Source organism: Xiphophorus hellerii, chromosome 5, assembly GCF_003331165.1.
Source record: "Xiphophorus hellerii strain 12219 chromosome 5, Xiphophorus_hellerii-4.1, whole genome shotgun sequence".
Lineage (NCBI taxonomy): Eukaryota > Metazoa > Chordata > Actinopteri > Cyprinodontiformes > Poeciliidae > Xiphophorus > Xiphophorus hellerii.
In genome coordinates, this window is record NC_045676.1 from 10,291,291 (window position 1) to 10,310,336 (window position 19,046).

A 19,046-nucleotide genomic window follows, 5' to 3' on the forward strand; every position below is an offset into this window, starting at 1 on the left:
TGTTGTTGCTGTTGTTGTTACTATAGTTAATTTATACATTCAATACATGTTTTTAGGCCCCAAACCTATGCAAGATGGCTGGGGAAATGGAGAAGAAATGAGCATGTCTACCAGCCAATGGGACACTGAGGATGGGGATGTATGGAACAGTCCCACATCGCAGGACAGCAGTTCCTCCTGTAATTCCTGGGGCAACGGACCCAAAAAGTGTCCAAGCAAGGTCAGAGAACAACCTTCACTTCTGTGTGAAGCACAGAAACACTTCTGTGTTATGCTTGTTGTTCTACTGATGGAAGTGTTAGTGGAAATGCATTGACTGGTATTTTGCTGGTATTTCACAGGGGAAGATCGGCAGCAAGCAAGATGAGGCTTGGATCATGAACCGACTGATTAAACAGCTCACTGACATGGGCTTTCCGGTATGAATGCATTGTTTAAGTAAACAAAATATATTGCAAATTCTGAGGTAGAAGTAGTTATTTTGATTCCCCCCCAAAAAGAAGTACATGCAGTTGCATCGCTGCCTTTCTATGCAGTTTTTTTTTTAGTTATTTTGCTTTGAATTAGTTGTGAAAAACAGGTTTTTGATTAGAAAATACATCATATATTCTTCTCGTATTACAGAGAGACCCTGCTGAGGAGGCTTTGAAGAGCAACAACATGAACCTTGACCAAGCCATGAGTAAGTTTAGAATATTTCTCTTTATTGTGTCAAAATTATACACTTTCTTCATTTTAGGTAAATTATAAACTGCTAAATACTGCCAATGATTTATGTTGAGAAACTGATTTTAACCCTAACTGTCTCCCACCATTCTTCTGTCTCCTTGCAGCTGCTCTCTTGGAGAAGAAGACAGATCTGGACAAGCGGGGTTTGGGGATGTCTGACTACAGCAACGGGATGAACAAGACCCTAGTGTGTCGGCCCTCCGCTCTCTCCAAAGACCCCTCTGACCGCAACACATTTCTTGACAAGGTGAGAAAACAATTACCGGAGCAGTCTATACACAGAAATAATAAGAAAGTTTTATTTTGTTCTTCTCAGTTTCTCCTTTCTGATTGGTCGTGGGTTTGTTTGTCCTCCAGGATAACGTCCTGTCAGATGACGCTCCCCCATCACCATTTTTGCCTTCCCCCAGCCTGAAACTCCCCCTGGCCAACGGTAGCCTTGCTGGGCAGGGTTTGGGACAGGGCAATCCGGGGCTGGCCATGCAAAACTTGAACAACAGACAGGTACATTAGAAGAAGCATTTTCTGTTTCAATATACAATGTAGAGTACTGTTTTCAAATAAACAAGAGAAAATAAAACACCTGTATTTCACAAGTTGTACTTAATGCTTTTATGCACTACAGTATAATCAGATATCAGTGTTGTATCAGAACAAAAAAAGGGATATTTATTTTGTGTTGGATTAGAATAGTGGAAAAACTGCATACTCTTGTGAATCAAGTTAAAGGTTACCAGTAGTTTGCCTAAGCATTTTGTAGTTAAATGCAAAAAATACAGATCTTTAGTCTTTATATTTGCATATAAATTATAAATATTAGTTTTCCAAGCTTTTGAGTGTGTTTCATGAACTCTTCATTGACTTTAAATGCCTTCACTCAATTCATTGAATGATCTAATCAGTCCTATAAAGACCAGTTTCACTGACCATTTTCTGTTTTTTTGTTTGCTCGAAATGGTCAAATATACTCAGATTTCATTACAGCTTACCATCTTTGTTTTTTGATATATTTTATTTTTCTGTATTTATTTTATTCTTTGATTCAAATATTTTTAAAAGTATGTTGTTAACAACATTGGCAGCACCTTTATCGTCAGTCGTTTTTTCTCGTCCTTCTTACTTTCAATGCTTTTAAAATTATTGTTAAAGGGATTTGTTGACCCATTCAGCATTTTAGTCAATTTCTGTTGCTTTTGTTTGTGCTTTATTAAATACTTGTGCAAGTGAAATTTAACCAAATGTTTCTGGGTTGTTATCTGCTGTACTTTCAGATACCCAATGGAATGTTTGGCGGTAATGGAGCAGCACAAACCCGGGCCATGCAGCAGCAGCCTCCTCAGCCACCAGTGCCACCTCTCAGCTCCTCCCAGCCTAGTCTACGTGCTCAAGTGCCTCAGTTTCTCTCCCCTCAGGTAGACACATGACATTTAACATATGTATAAATAGATATATATTATATATAATGATTTTGTTCTGGAAGTACAGACTGTTGCATTCCCATGATAATAAAAACTGATGTATTAGTTTGAATCTCCCACTAGATGGAGCTGTTGTGTTTTTTTCTGTTGCCATTTTTAAAGCTCTTTTTCTGTCCTTCTTCCTCACCCCTCTGCTCCTGTCAGGTCCAAGCACAACTCTTGCAGTTTGCAGCAAAAAACATTGGTCTTAACCCTGCACTTTTAACCTCACCAATAAACCCTCAACAAATGACCCTGTTGTACCAACTTCAGCAACTGCAAATGGTAAGGCTTCTGTTTCATTTCATTCATTGCATTTAAAGCACAGCTGGTACACAAATGCACAAAATCTATTTATTGCAATTTATAAGAATGAAAAAAATACTGTTGAAGTTAAAATGAAACGCTAGTGGTTGCTAAAACCACTAATACCATTACCATATTAAAAATACACAGAGGAAAAAAATGCATGTGAACATACGCAATGCCCACTTAAAATAGGGAAGCTGAATGTAATGCAATATATTACATTCAAAATGTATATTTGGAAAGAACTCATTGCAAAGAACTAGACACAGATAACAAACAAGACATTTCCTGTCTATCAGACCTCCCTTATGTAAAGAATTTTATATATAACAACTGAAAAGAGAATATATGATGGCCTATGCACAGTTGCAATTTATAAGTTATTGATGAGCAAACTACAGTGAACAGATATTAAGCACATCTAATGAGCTACATTTTGTATTCACAAATAATCCTTTCAGATATTTTACTTGAAACAAACCAAATATGACTCGTCTATATTGTTACCTATCACAATACACAGGAAACTTGTATGTGTTGCAATATTTGTAGTTAAGACTTTAACATAATCATTGTGATTAATTAATTACAAGTTCTATAATTGATACTAAATAAGGCACTTTGCTGGTGGCAGTAAACGAGCAAAGAAAGCAGAGAGCATGAACCTGCCATTTATTAACAGTAAAAGTACAATGAATAGTCCTTTTGAGAGTAAACTCTGAAAATTCTTTCTACGGCATTTATAATCTAAACCCACAGAATATCTGTGGTTGAATCAAAGTATTGACAAGGAAAGAGGAAGAAAATGGTTGTAAGAAAAACACTAAATTAAGCTGATTTAAATATCACGTTTTTACTAAAGCAGTGACTAAAAAGTGACAAAGAGAGAAGTTGAAAACGTCTGAATATAGAACTAAATGACAGAAACTCTGTTCGGTAAAATGTATTTTGTAATATTTTTTTCCCAACATGGTTGCATGCATAAGACATACGACTTTAATGAAATCAAACTGGCCTCAAACTGCATCCCTGTGGGACTCCAGAATATATGACAGCAGCATTAGGTTCCATTCATTCCATTAACCTTTTAAAAAAACAATAACTAGATAAATTATAGTGTTAAGAACAAAGATTTGATTATTCATGCATGATTTGAGCCTTCCTTGCATTATTTTATTTTCTTTTATTTATTTTTTTCTTTCCATTCAGGCATACCAGCGTTTACAAATCCAGCAGCAGATGATGCAGGCGCAGCGCAATGTGTCCGGCCCCATTAGGCAACAGGAGCAGCAAGTGAGTCAACATGTGCATTCTCACAGAAATACAATATTTCATAATTCATTATGTTGTGTGACTGTATGAAGGTTCTGTCTCCCATGGCTATGACACAACTTCAAATGTCACATGTTGCTCTACTGGCAAAAAGGAAAGATCCTTTGTCACAACACAATCTATTAAATACCAACTACTGAAGCTTCTTTACTGCTCAAAGAAACTGCTCAATAGTTTTTAACTATTTTTTTATAGCGTGGGTCTTAAATTGTAACGTCTCCCTAAAATTATTTCCATATACACAAAACACCCTGACTTGGCATTTCTTTTGTACTCTTTCTGCAGCAAACACTTGAGTTCTTATGTATAGTTCAATATTTTATTTTTATAATATATTATTTTGTCCATCGTTCTCTCTTTCTCCAGGTTGCACGTACAATCACCAACATGCAGCAGCAGATCCAGCAGCACCAGCGTCAGCTGTACCAGGCGCTGCTGATGAAGCAGCAGCAGCTTCCCTCGCATTCCTCCTCGTCCTCTTCATCCGCCGGACTGCACCCCCCTGGTGGCCCTGCTGGAGTTCCTGGCTCCGGAAAATCAACCTTGGACCCTTTCACAGGCCCACACCAGGCTCCGGGCCTCGCTGACACACTGCACACCAAAGAGCCTCCATCTTCGCCCAATGCCTACAGCACCTACCCTCTTTGTGAGTTCTTATGGAAAACAACGCAATGTTGAAGTCAGATTTTAGTTTTTTTTTAACTAACTAAAAAAACCTTTATTTTTTACAATAAAAATTTAAAGTTCAATAAATGAATGACTAATAAACCTATTAAGAAAAAAAAACAAGAACAAGCTGCTGTCATCTTGCTTTGAGCTAAAACAGTTTTATGCACAGATGTTTGTGTAAAGAGTCATGCTATTATGTATAATAATATAATTTTAAAGTCACTTGTGTTTTCTCTGCAGCTGGACTGAATCCAAACATGAATGTAAATGGCATGGACGTTGGGGGTCTGTCCCTGAAGGAGCCCCCCCAGCCCCAGTCTCGCTTGTCCCAGTGGACACACACTAACTCTATGGACAACCTCTCTGGCAACTCTTCAAATTTGGAGAATAACTTTAATAATAAGCATGGTATGTTTCAAAAAGATGGGAAAAGCAAGTTATTTACCGCTTTAAATACATGAAAGACCAACACAATGTAGGACAGAATTGTGATATGAAATACAAACATAAGATTGTACAAATCTATGAATATTTCTTTTCAAGTCTTTCTTCAGGGCCTTGATTGGATGTTGCTCTGGACTTTGACTCAGCCTTTCTGATGTAAATCTAGAGTCAGTTAAAATCCTAATTAAATGCATTGATGATTTTATGTGGCAAAATGTGAAAATGTTTAATGGGTATGGATTTCTGGTTATTTTCCGATTATATTCAGACATATTTAAATGCTTGCCTAGTTTGCTGCACAGTCTTCTGCAATTTAGAGCAACAAATTACTGAAAATTTCAATTATTTTAAGGAATTTCCAATCTGAGATTGTTTTGCACTCTTAATGCATCAGTTGTATAACAGCTTTGCAGGGCAATATGTGTACATTATTGTGCATCTATCTGATACAAAAGATATGTAGATTAAAAGAAATTAGAATTTTTACTTTTAGATGTGGTCATTTGACTGAGTTTTGTGAATTCCTTTCGTGAAGCTCAAATTTTAATTTAGTGGTATGAAAACTTATCTTCCTCTGTACTTACTTTCCTTTCAGGTGCCATATCTGCTGCCTCTACCCTTGGACCTCCAGGGAAGCCCCCCCAGCTGGAGGACTCGTACAGCCCTTACAATCTAATCTCTAACTCAGAGTCCCCCAGCAGCCCCCTGGTGCCTCCTGACAACTGGGGCCAAGGCAAGAGCCCCAATGAAAAGATCTCAAATGGGGCCAACATTAACTGGCCTCCAGGTGAGGAGTGCACACACATTTAAAACTTTGTGATGATTACTTAGATTTTTTTTTTTTCAGTTACATTTTTGAGTTGCTTCTGAAACAAAAGCTGATCATCAATTATGTGACTGTTGGCGAAAGCGAAACTAATCATATCCGGATCCTTTAACAATATGCAGTTTAGTTCATGACATGGCAAATGTCCTCAGTGGAACCTGCAGCTGCAGAGTAGAACTGCAAACTGTGAGCAACGCTTAAGCCCCTCAGTCAAAACCACAACTCTTCGGAGGCAGGGAAATACAAAGTGGTGAGGAGGGCCTTCAACAGGTTGGACTTCTGTAGCAAAACCTCAGCAACCCCAACCACCACTGACACGCACACAGGAAAGGAAGCTTGTTTACGTGACTGAACATAATGTTGCAACAGTCACTCGACAAGCAAACAAAAACCAGCCGTTTTTGCTTTGATCTTCTCTGATCGTTGACCCGGTTGCCAGGTCAAAACCTGAAAATCTGATAAAAATGAAAGATTTCTACTTTAGTCAGGCTGTAAATATTAGTGTAAATAAATGCTACTAGCTCTATAAGAATGCAAAAGAATCACCAGGTCAGACCTCACAGAAAATACTCCAGTGACATTAGCCAAAGAAAAAAACTGTTGAACTTTCCACCGATGTTTCTTCAAATCATTTCTTTAAAAGCTAAATAGTGATGTAACCAGAATTCAGCCTCCTGTGTCAGTGTTTGTTTTTTTTGTTCTTTTTGCCCTGGTTACCAAAATAGTATTTTTATTTACTTTATAATTATGATTGAAAAAAAAAAAATAGATGTGACCAACTGGAAAGATTCTGATTTTGATTTGTTTTTAAGAACTATTATTCTTGAAACTAAAAGAGCTTTTTCAAAAAGTTGAAAAACATGTTTTTCTATCCTTCAGCAATGAGTGATACATTACAGTTATACATTATTAATATTGAAAACAGGGTATGTTTGTGAGAAAGCAATGATGGATTTTAATTTAAAATTATTACAGAGTTGACATCTTTAGACTTCTTTAGCTTGTTGTAAAAAGCCATTAGAGCAGTCAGTGTTATCAAAAAATATATAATTGTTTATGTAAACTCTTTATTTATCCTCATCAATGATTGTTATTCCTCAGAGTTCTGCCCAGGTGTGCCATGGAAGGGCCTTCAGAATATTGACCCTGAGAATGACCCCAACATGACCCCTGGTAGCGTCCCCAGCGGTCCCACCATCAACACAAACATCCATGATGTCAACCGCTACCTGCTGCGGGACAGAAACGGAGGTATAGAGCAAAGCCACAATCATCAGTGACTCTGTCCTTCTGTTACCTCCATTACATCTCAGACCTCCATATCATGTGCATCATGAATTATTTTCTTTTGTTTTAACTTTCTTTAAAATCTTGTTTCTGTTGTCTGTCTTTGCTCACAACACCACGGTCTCCACAATAACGTAGCCACTTCCCCAGTTTCTCCACTGGGAAATGGCTCTCTGCCTCCGACCAGCAGTGATTGGCCAATCAGTGACTTATCTAGCTCTTTCAGTCTGTTGTCCAGTGATGGAGAGAGCTCAGGTATTCATCCAGTAGACATCTAAGCCTTTCCCAAAACCTAACTTGTGTGTTTCTTCTTACTTATACCAGTAAAAAAAAAAAAAAAGTCAGACAACATCCTTGATGTGATTGTGAACAATCTGTGCTGCAGACCAAAAACCACAAAACAGGCCTCACCCATCCAGTCCCTGCATCAGGACCGCACCCCTATCTAGTGTGTTCTGTGTGTGAAAACAATTTGTGGGTTTCTCTCTTCACTTTTATTTTTGCTTACCTGTTTTTAAATTTTCTGTCTGTGAAACCAAGTGCAAGTTCCCCCTGTGAGATTACAGTATCTTTGTTGTAGAAGTTTGAGTGTTTTTAAGTGAAGCAGCACATGCTTGCATTTTATATTGCATGAACCTTTCTAAAAATCAGAGGTTTTTTTTTTTCAAAATTTTAGAAGAATACAAACACATTTTTGCTATTTAATATTTCATTAGAGGAGGTTTATTTTGCTTTTTGAGTTCCAGTTCTAAATATCAAGCATAACATGTAGCAGCTAACCTGGCTTGGTTTTCCCTCTATGCTTAACTCTATTCTCCTTTTCTTCATGTTTTTTTATGTGAATGTAAAGGTAAACTGACTGAAATGAAGTCTACCTGGTCCCCGGGGCCCATTGCTCAGAGCCAAGCCTCTCTGTCCCATGAGTTGTGGAAGGTTCCTCAGGGCCCGCGCAACACCACGGCCCCGTCCCGGCCCCCACCTGGTCTCACCAACACCAAGCCCTCCTCCACGTGGGGTGGCAGCTCGTTGGGACTGGCTCAAGGCTGGAGTGCCACTTACGCCTCTGGTGAGCTCAAAGTGTCATTTACACTAAACTCCCATCACATGCATGCATCGATCAGCATATAAATTAAACTAAACTTTGAAATGTTTGCTAGCAGAGGTCTTCCTTTCTTTTTTATTCATTTTCTGATGTTTTTTCATGCAGTCTACAGCTCTAAATTGTGTTACATTGATACCTGTCAAATATAATGATACTAATAATTTTAGCTTCACAAACTACCTTTGCTGTTACTGTTTTTAATGGTTACCATAGTGATATATTGTATTATTATTTGCCTAATACTGTAGGGGCATTTTAGTCTGCTTATATTTGGTAAAAAAAAATTGTTTTAAAAAAAGCCAGAATAATGGGGGGAGTAAAGCTATTGGTCTAATTTCTATCTTTTACTTAACAAATGAACTGAGATGGCCCCTCCATTCAGACCTTCACAATAAGAGCTTTAAGCAAATATACTTTACTGTGGAAAAATTAATCAAACACTCACTGAATCCTTTCCAGCTATAAAAACACACCGTGTGATCCGTTACTTTCCCCGACAGATAAAATATGATACAGAAGCATTTTGTATGTGTTGGTTGGAGTTACTACATATTACTACTACAATTAGTGAAAGAACTGTGGTGAATTTGTACACAACAATAATAATGCTGTTAAATCTCGGTGTTTATCTCATTGTTGTACGCAATTATAAGTGCTTCATGGTTGTGTTTTTCTTCAACTTCTGAAGAGAAGTCAGCTCAGTTTCAGCAGATTTCCTTCAAACTCGTCAGCAGAGATATCAGCATAAATCATGTTCTGTTTGATCTGTTTCACACCCATCCAGCTCATCCTCCACTGAGGAGGTGGAGGCTGTGTTCACAGGTGCAGTTCTCACATCACTCGCTTTCAAAATGTCAGCAGAACACACCCTGTTAAACTGACATTTTGGGGTTTACCACCTCCGTATGTGTGACCTTGCTGTGACACAAAACATCTAGTGTCATGCAGGAAATAGAAAAACCTGCTTTTATTTTTATTTTTTGTGTTTTTGTAGCGCAGACAGGAGCTGCGCAGTGAAGTATATCACAGTTTATTTGACCTTAAGCAGCCTTCACGAAAAATCTGCACATATGCTTAATGTTGAAACCAATTAATTTCTACTAAAATGCTCTCCGAGTAGCTGCAGTTGAAGAACTGAGTGTTTCTGTCGCAGAGGGAACCACGTGGAGCACAGACAGCGCCAGCAGGACCAGCAGCTGGCTGGTGTTGAGAAATCTCACCCCACAGGTACGTTTCTGTTCTTACATCCTAAAATGATTCATCTTAGGTAGAGCTGTAAACTAACTGAAATATCTGGAATGAAATCCTCTTTTTTTTGTTGTTTTGTTTTCTTGTGTGTGTCAGATCGATGGTTCAACCCTGAGGACCCTGTGCATGCAGCACGGTCCCCTGATCACATTCCATCTCAACCTGACTCAGGGGAACGCTGTGGTGCGCTACAGCTCCAAGGACGAGGCCGCCAAGGCCCAGAAATCCCTGCACATGTAAGCTTCCTTCAGTCTGCAGCGATAGCATTGGAGGTCACTGAGAGCCACTCTGTTACAACTTCCTGTCTCAGATAGCAGGAAGGCAGATAGAACAGGGACGGGAGAGAGGATGTACATTTCCTCAATTTAAAGTACTTTAACATTTTTTTTGTCACAACTTTGAAATTCGATGCGTTTTGGGGGATTTTATGTTACAGATGAACATATAACAGTGCATAGTTGTGGCCCATTTACTCTTGCACCCTTCAGAGTTCAGAGAGCATAAATCAGAAAGTTGTTCAAGACCTCCATGGTAACTCTGGAGGAGCTGCAGATCCTCTGGTCAGGTTGAAGAATCTGTCAACACTCAATAAATCTAGCCTTAATAAAAGCTCTACTGCTTTGGAAAAAAATCCACAGTTTCTATAGGGGACACAGCAAAGATTCTCTGGTCAGATAGAATTAAAATCCAACTTTTTTGCAGGCAGAATGCTTTCTGACATTAAAGCATCATCCTCACAGCGAAATGTGGTAGTGGCAGCAGCTGTGAGTTGCTGGGAAGCTAAATACAACTCTTCCCTGACAGAAAACCAGTTAAAGGCTGACATGTTTAGGATAATCACCATAAACATACACACATCTAAGAATATTTACGTTAGAGTGGCTCAGTCAAAGTCCAAACTTAGATCCCATTGAGAACATTTGGCAAGATGTGAAAATTATCTTCATAGATGCTTTCCACCCAATCTGATGAGGTTGAGATAGTTTTTCAAAGAATTTGCAAAAATATATATCCTTATGTTTAGGAAGCTGGTAGAGGAATAACTCCCAAAAGATACAGAGTGATTTGACAAAATATTCACTCAGGAGGATATGAATATATTTTTAGTGTGTTTGAAAACAGTTCAGAATTGTGTGTTGCGTTGTGTTATTCTGTCAAACAAACCCAATTAAATACATTAAAGCATGTGGTTGTAATGTGACAAAATGTGAAACAGTTCAGTGGCTGTATATGGTTTTTGGAAAACTTCTGTAAAACGGGGAAATTCACTCGCCTCACTATTCCCACTGCATGTTTTCTGAATGAGTCAAGCTGCTGGAACAGAGAAAAGAAAATAGGGAAGACTTGAGGGAAACCTCATGTTGTTGCTGTCATCTTGGTGTTTTCCCATGTTTGAAGCACTTCATCTTTTCGATTCTGACCAGGCATTAATATTTCTGTTAGTGACAGTCACATGAAAGAGGAGCAGGAGGGAAGTCATGCTGCTATCAGGTGCACTTTCATACAAGTGAATTTTGTAACAGCCCACACTTTGGAAATTAAAGAAAAGACCCACTCTAGTTGTTTAGTTCTCAAGAAAAATCATTCTATTTGTAGTTGTCCAGGAAATTAAACAACTATTACTGCAAAATCAATCAGGAATCAAGTTGAAATGACATGAGAATAAAGACGTTATATTATGACTACAATTCTCATATTATTTCAACTTTATTCTGGTAATGTTATGACATTATTCTCTGAATTTTATCTTTCTAATTTTCTTAGCGTCACTAATACTCCATCGTACTTTTTAATGTTTCTATGTCGACTAGTAATTTGATGTTTTTGTGCTGGAAGGTGTGTGCTTGGAAACACCACCATCCTGGCAGAGTTCGCCGGGGAGGAGGACGTCAACCGCTTCTTTGCACAAGGCCAGTCGCTGGGGGCAACCACCACGAGCTGGCACGCCAACCCAGGAAGCAATCAAAATCGGATGGGCGGGAACTCCCAGTCCCACTCGATTGGCCAGTGGAGCAGTGGCGGCGGCGGTGGGAGCAAGGCCAGCGGGAGCGACCTGCTGTGGGGCGGAGTCCCCCAGTACTCCAGCCTGTGGGGGCCGCCCAACGGAGAGGACGCCCGCGTGATCGGGAGCCCCACCCCCATTAACACCCTGCTGCCTGGAGATCTGCTGAGTGGAGAGTCCATGTAGTGGGCGACGCAACGATACCCAATCAGCGCCCTCTTGTGTCAGCTGCTGGCGGGGGATCGGATCAGAAGCGAAAGAAAAGTCCAAAACAGAAAAAACAAAAAAAAAAAAATGGTTGAAATGAGCAAGAGCAAAACCCAAGCAAATCATGTGGCGATAATCAGTATCAAGTGAAACTGTTTCAAACTGTGAATTGTAAATCAGAAAGCTGAGGGTCCCTGACAAAGACTGCAGACCCCCGATGCCTCTGCTTTACCCCGGTCCTCTTTCTGTTTCATTAATCTATTTTTATTTTTTTGTCTCCGTTTAGTATTTTCCAGAAACAAACTGGATTTCAGTTTCAGCATCTAAAACTGGAATTGGTCACAACAAAAAACCCTTGTAGGTGTTCCCCTCCCCCCCCCTCCAGTTTTTCCAGAAGTATACACAACATTTTGCGCAAAGTGTTTTTAGAAGAAGCAATCAAAGCTGCCACCTGAGACTTTTTTTTTATGAACAAACAAATGAAAATCCTCCCAAAATAACACTGAAACCAACCATTCCCAGCGTATCCATGGCCAATGATGTTGTTCAAAGACCTTTACTTGTTTTGTTTCTCAGCACTAATATTAGCCTTAAGTGCTCTCTGGCCCAGGACCTTCCCAAGCCACCTGATTTTATTCTTATTTTTGTGTTTTTTTTTTTTGTAAGTGAAGAATTAGCTGAAATCTTGCACAGTTCACCTCTGAGCCAATGAGCGGTCCAGGAGGCGGCGAAGAGCTCCGGACCGCCTGACTGGCACTACCAATCATCTGCTCAGATCCTTGAACTCGTCTCAAACGTAGGGTTTGCACAAGCTGTAGACTTTTTACGTGTCAAACCCCGCCGATTCTTATTTTCCTCTCTTGTTGTCATTTATCACAAGATATAAGCTGCGAGAAGATTAAAGCCGTGAACCTTGCTGCACGCGTGACGTCCGGTTGGATCTAATCATCACCTGAAGCCTGGACTCCAGTCGCTTACTGGTGCTTTTGTCGAATCTTTTATTTGCTCTGTTTGTCGCCGATCTGCCGATTTTTTTTTTTTTTCTTTTTCTTTTTCAGAGGACAAACAAAAAAAAAAACTCCTCAGTTTTACTTCGATGTGACAGTTACATTGTGCAATATACACCATCAACCTTTCTTCCGTCCATGCTCCATACAGAGTCGGGGTTTTTTTGTTTGTTTTTGTTTTCTTTTATGATTGTTGCTGATTTCAGCAAAAGACTTTGGAACTTCAAAACCCTCCCACCCCCTACTTTTTGAGAAACAAAACAATTGATTCCTTTCCAGGCCTCCAATCCCTGCAAAGCTGTTGGGGGTATAAAAGAAAAAAAAACTCTAAAGCAAAGAGGAAGGAGGAGGAAGAGCTGCAAACTGTACTGAAAGAACTGTAGAATGATGCACACTTCCTCTCTGCTCGCCACAGCCACACCCAACACAGACTGAAACCGCAGCGGGATTGGACGCTTCTGGTTGTCTTGGCACAATACCAAATTAGAGGTGGAGGGGGTGGCGGTTCCTAATGCAGTAGACCTACGAGTGTTCCTTGCGTTTGGTACTGTACAAACAGAAGAGACTTAAGACTTTTATAAATTCAAAGGGTTTGAGCATAGCACTTATGAAGAGCAAATCACTTCAACTGCAATCCAATAAATCAAGAAGAAAAAAAAACTGAGAGAGAGCAGCAGAAACTTTGCAAACCTCCTGCTCCTCCGCGTACTGTATTGATTCCATAGAAACGTGGCGGCCGCCGTTCCTCCGGTAGCAGGATGAAGGGAAGCGCGACTGACTCTGAGGCGAAGAAATGGTAGTGGGGGGAGGGGGGGGACAAGAAAAACTGAACTTTTTTTAAAGTGAATATCACTGTTACTCCAAAATCATTAGCCTTGTTCTGGTCCGGAGGCACGAGACTCCAGCTGTCATTCGGGAAGGAGCGGAGTGGATCCGGGATACAGGGGGTGTGTGGGGTGTGTGTCCACTGAGTGCCTAACCCTAACCTCCTCCTGGGCTCCTCAAAGACTGGCCAATCACGGCTCTCGCTCTCTCTCTCTCTTTCTCTCTCTCTGCCACACATCTCCAACTGGGAGCAGGAAGCGGGGGTCGTCCCGCCGTCTCCTCTGCCTCTCAGTCCTTTTACACAAAGATCACTTTAGCTGGAAGATGTAAGAGTCATATTCCTGGAATTTTTTGCCAGTGTACTTTGTATCGTTTGGAGAAGACCTTTGTTTTTGTTTAATGTGTGTGTGTTTGTTTTATGATTAGTCTACATGCAGTGGTCTACACGATACCTGGCTGCTGAACTAGCCCTTCACTGTTCAAATGCAGAAACACTTTGGTCAGAGGTGCCTCTGTACGCTCATCCTGTGTATTGAATGCAAAACGAGGATCAATACTACAGACCGTTAATGATTGTGTTGAACTGCTCGTGCTTTTTGTTTTCAACAGTATTCGTTAGTACTTCCAGGTAGTAATCTCGACGTGTAAAAGTTAAGGTAATCTCAGACGCGGGGGATGCAGGTGTGTGCCGCTCCGAGCTGCTGCCTCTCACCCTCTGCCCGGCTGCTACCCTGTAACCTCCTCCTCATCCTCATCCTCAACCAGACCCAGTAGCTCTCCCCTGACCAACTGACCCTCCTATACATTTCTATGCAAAAAGAATACTAGAAAAGAGGCGGAGGGGGGGAAGGGGAGCCAAAAGTATTTTTTCTTTCTCCCCCCGTTGAGCTCCCTGTCGACACGTCAAACTGGCTGCCGCCTCCGTCGATCTTCTCTCTCCGTGCTGGAGACGTCCGTCCAGCCGAAACTCAGGGTAGGGGAGTTGATGTTTGCAAGTATGAGACGCAGCTCTCCGTATATATATGTACATACATACATACATATATATATATATATATATATATATATATATATATATATATATATATATATATATATATATATATATATATATATAAAACCTAGAGCTGACGCCTCCAGTAATGCTATTAGTGCACATGAAAGTTGCCAATGTTTTGTGCCAATATGAATTAGCTGTGTCATACTGTATCTCTAACCTGTATTGGAGGAGCTTTTGCAGAGGGTGCAGAAGGCAGGAGCAGCACAAGAGTGGCAGCATCCCCTCCCTTCATCCTCTGAGACATTTGTTTTTAAATGTGTCTTTTTTTTTTTATGTTTGTTTTATTTTCGGGGAAGGCCTCATGCTAAGGAGAAAAATCTTTACTCAGTTTAGGGGCTCCAGTTTGCTACAGTGCACAGTTGATGATGGGTAATCCCGGGTACATATTTTTTTAAAAACCAAAAATGAAAAAATTGCATTTTAACGTCATTTTTATGAAGTTTGACATAAAAATCTTTAAAAAAATGCTTAAAAAATCTAAATGGTTTAAAAAAAAAGAGAAGAAAATCTATGATATGTTAAAGCTCTGCACTTCTAGCTGAAACGTATCCGGGTCGCCAGCCTCCACCGCCGCCATCCTGAAGGGGTGGACGCATCGGCCGGGGCGCCGTTTTGTGGATGCTGTATTTATCTCGTGTTTGTGTCCCGCTCAAAGCGGGGCCCCCACTGAACTGTACATTTCCACACACATGCCGACACACTCACACACACACACACACAGATGGCTTCAGGCCTCAGCCTCGCTGTCTCTTCCTCTGCAGCTACAGGAAGAGGGAGGCACCCTTCAAGAGGTACAGTCTTAAGAAAATAACAAAAAAAAATCTCTTAAAAATGATTTGAAATTAAGAAATAAGAAAAGGCTACCTTTCAGGACTTGGAGTCCTGCAGCACACAAGCAAAAATCACTATTGCCTGTTTCTGTAACTGCCTTGATCTAAGCTCAGACAGCCGAGGAGCTCCCAGCGTTCTGTACTGACCGGAGAACCCCGACAGCGACGGGGCTTTCCCATGCTGCACCAGCACCGAGAGCCTCTCCTCTCCACAGCTCTCTAGATACCACAGCTAATGTATTCCCAATTATGTACACGGTGGCGGTTTTAGGTATGGGCAGCTGCCCAGGGCGGCAATAGAAACGGGGAATCTGAGGACCAGATTAAGTCGTCTAAATCTATCAGTTGTCACCTTGGCAGGTTTTCTGCGTGGACCATTATGTGTTGAGCAGGCATTCCCTGTTGGTGCTGAGGACAGGCAAGACTCGGATCATTTCCTGCATTTTAATTGGTCGGGAGGCAACAGATGGAGGGGCGAGACCATAGATGCAAGAACCGCAACTGTATGCATACACACACACACACATATATTTATAAATATATATTCCAACATGCGGTATCACCTCTTCAAACTTCTTGGATCGTAAACTCCGAGTCTTTTGTGGTCCTGGTTTATTAAAGCCGATAAAGAGCAATATGTATTTTCCCCGCAAATAAGGGATAGAAAGGAAAGGGTTTGGAGTGGAAGTTGATACTTGATTGATTGAAAGCGATGTCTTTCTTCTATGGAGTTAGATATGCACGTTCTGGTTTCGGAGGCGTACCACAGCACGCTTTGTGTTTGTGTGTGTGTGTGTGTACGATTTGCCTATTTTTTAAAAAGCCCGACCCGAAGCACCTGCTAAGTTGCATATTTTACCCTGTTGTTAAATCGCAGACATATCAAAACCACAAAAAAAGTTATTTAACTAAATACTTGAATCATGGAGCGCCAATAACAATGTGAAGTCAGTCATTTTAATTTTTTTTTTCTGTCCAGCTGACAGGTACATATATGGGCTTTTTTTTTTTTTTTTTAGAGAATATCAGATATGTATTGCATTAGGTTACAGATTTGGAAAAGAAAACTCATCTCAGATGTTCGTATGAATGTGTGCTCTAAAAACTGTGTACTCGGCACATGGCCTGCTGTTATGTTCAACTCTGTTATGTTTTGTGTTTTTTTTTTTTTTGGTCTAATTCATTCTGATTATCTTCTAATGTTGCACTGAGTGTCTTCTACCCCTTGCTCAGCTAATCGTAGGTAAACGCGTCTAAGGGCAAAGGGGCGATGGTGACAATTCACGTGTACATGTTTACTCAAGGACTTTTATTTTTTTTCTCTTTTGCTCCTCCCCCGTTCTATCTGTAAAAATTATCTACCTTATAGTGGCTTTTATTGTGAGATAATCCCATCTGAGGATTATCGTGGAGTATTGCACCATTTCGTTTCAGTTACGTAAAAAAAATGTAGCAAAAAACACAAAAAGGAAAATGTTTAAAAAAAAAATTATAAAACCTTTTAAAAAAAAATGGAGATTAAAAAAAAAAAGGAAGAAGGAAACAAGTTAATTGTGGCCATAGATAGCTGTAGGACTAGTAATCCAGAAGTGAACTTGTCAGAGAAATGTAAAGGGATAAAGCATGGGAGGCGAGTTTGTTACGACTCATTTCAGAGGTGCCTATCTTTTCTTTGTTTTTGCAAAAAGCCACCTGTCGTTTACAAGCATGTCATTTGTCTGAAGCTCAAGAAAACAGGACTCTACAACAGGAATGTTCTTCAAAAGGACGAAGCTAATCTTCCATCAAATACGGACATGAAAATCTTGCGGAACGAAGGTTTGACGCTACTTCAAAACTCTGGGATCGATCAGTGTTTGTGTCGTATTTAAAAAAGAAAATAGTTAAGTTCTCTTTTTGGTGACTATCTCTCTGTACGTGTATTGAGTTGTGATTTGATGTTTCCTGTAATACCGCGACGCGGTTCGCTCACTTTCTTGCACACTTGTTAGAAAAAAAACAAACAAAAAAAAAAAAAAAGAAAAGATGTGGATTTTTTTTGTCTCAGGAAGGCCAGGGTTCCAGATCCAAACCTCATCAGTTCTGCGTTTTAATGGTAGTGTGGTGAAAAACTAAAGGAACTGACAACTATTCTACTCCAAGCAATCACTAAAGTTTTATTAGTTCAAACCACAAAAGAAAAAAAAAAAAAGTTTTTTAGAAGTTACATGTTTACCAAATAAGACTGAGAATCAGTTGTTTTTTTTTTTCCTTTGCGAAAAGTGGAGCGCTTTACACGTGAAATCCAAGTAGAAATTGCTTTACATTGGAACAATGATCAGTTGTTTGTTTAAAAAAAAAATTTACAAAATGGATTTTTTTTTTTTTTCTTTCATGTCTTTTTATTTTCCATTCAGTTTTTTCGGGAGCATCGTGCAAGCCATTTTTTTTCTTCTTCTTTTAATAATTTCCTGTCTATTGTAGAACATGTTTGTTCCTGTGACTAAGATGGCGTTTCCTCCCATGTAACAGGTGGTTTTTAAGTGGAGGGATGAAGCTGGTTGTAAAAGGATTCTGATCTATGCACAAGTGGGAGGGACTCGTCCAATCACCGGCAGATGTACTGCAGGTGATGGTCAACCAAGACTCTGGGCTTCGGGGTTTGATATTTTGGGGTTTTTGTTTGTTTGTTTATTTTTTTCTCGTGTCTTTCATCTCCTGCCCCCCCAAAGCCCCATCTTTACCTAATGTTTAAGCAAAACGTTACATTGCGTCATCATGCTGTGTAATCCTTAACCAATGAGCGCTTATCTTTCTGCTAAAGCACTGTGGGTTGTACTGAAAAAAAGCCCATGACTTTTAAGGCTGTCTGTTTTTTAGGGAGAGGTGGGAGGGTCAGGGTGGGCTGTGGGGACTTTGCCTTTGCCTTTCTCTTCACTTTGGGGGAAAAAAAAAAAGCATTACGGAAAAATGTCTGTACATTTAATGCAAAGTTGTGGCTTTTAATGTTGTTCTTTTTTTCTCTCCTCATAGAATGTGATTGTTAAAAAAACATGCATTGGAAAAAAAAACAATGTTTCCATGAATTATGGAGCTTCTTTCAGACTATATTAATAAAATACACATTTTCTCGTCTGTTACTCGTTGTCTTGTCCTTTTCTTAAAAAACTGTGAGCAGTATTTTAAAAATTATTTTATATATCACAGTGCTGTGGAAAGGTTTTTGACCATTTTCAAGTTTGTTCTGGTTTTATTGTGAAATGTCTCCAGTCAGTGGTGTTCCACATTTTCTGTCATGTGGACCAAAATATTATATTTTAGGAACTGTATGTGTAATTTGTTGAATGCTTTACTTTTAATAAAGCAAACATGCCAAAGCCTTAAGTTTTGGATCTACAAGAAAAGATATAAAAATTTGTCCATTTTCAGCAATAACAGGATTTGAGTCACTCTTTCTTTAAAAGCACTTGTCATATTTAAATACTTTTAATAAATAATTAAGCAGATTCAGAGATTTTCTTACACCAGTCAACTTTTGAGTTAAAGTCACGTTTTAGATAGATGTGGTCATATTTGCTTTAAAAAACTTAATAAACAAACAAATACTTTGTGTTGTACCTAATATTTTCTGTTGAGATAAGATTGGTTTTTATTGGAAATAAAAGTGCAGTTCCAAAATTTTTGCAATTCGATACGGGTTATGCATAAATACTATGAACTGAACTAAACTGAC

At 39.6% G+C, this 19,046-nt stretch overlaps 1 protein-coding gene across 3 annotated transcripts in view; it reads left to right on the top strand.

Moving 5' to 3' along the window:
• The window catches only part of tnrc6c2 (trinucleotide repeat containing adaptor 6C2), a 50,292-nt gene extending 37,566 nt beyond the window's left edge, over positions 1-12,726 (top strand). For 2 of the 3 annotated variants that reach the window (XM_032562168.1, XM_032562169.1), the window contains 16 exons: positions 57-220; positions 342-419; positions 625-682; positions 834-976; positions 1,087-1,233; positions 2,001-2,141; positions 2,352-2,471; positions 3,705-3,788; positions 4,194-4,473; positions 4,737-4,904; positions 5,536-5,727; positions 6,868-7,017; positions 7,904-8,119; positions 9,309-9,382; positions 9,500-9,639; positions 11,240-11,591. In XM_032562168.1, coding sequence (XP_032418059.1) covers positions 57-220; positions 342-419; positions 625-682; positions 834-976; positions 1,087-1,233; positions 2,001-2,141; positions 2,352-2,471; positions 3,705-3,788; positions 4,194-4,473; positions 4,737-4,904; positions 5,536-5,727; positions 6,868-7,017; positions 7,904-8,119; positions 9,309-9,382; positions 9,500-9,639; positions 11,240-11,591 — 2,507 coding nt within the window. Of the gene's footprint in view, positions 1-56; positions 221-341; positions 420-624; positions 683-833; positions 977-1,086; positions 1,234-2,000; positions 2,142-2,351; positions 2,472-3,704; positions 3,789-4,193; positions 4,474-4,736; positions 4,905-5,535; positions 5,728-6,867; positions 7,018-7,903; positions 8,120-9,308; positions 9,383-9,499; positions 9,640-11,239 lie in introns of all 3 variants that reach the window. The other variant, XM_032562167.1, reaches the window with a different exon arrangement.
• Positions 12,727-19,046: the final 6,320 nt, after the last annotated feature.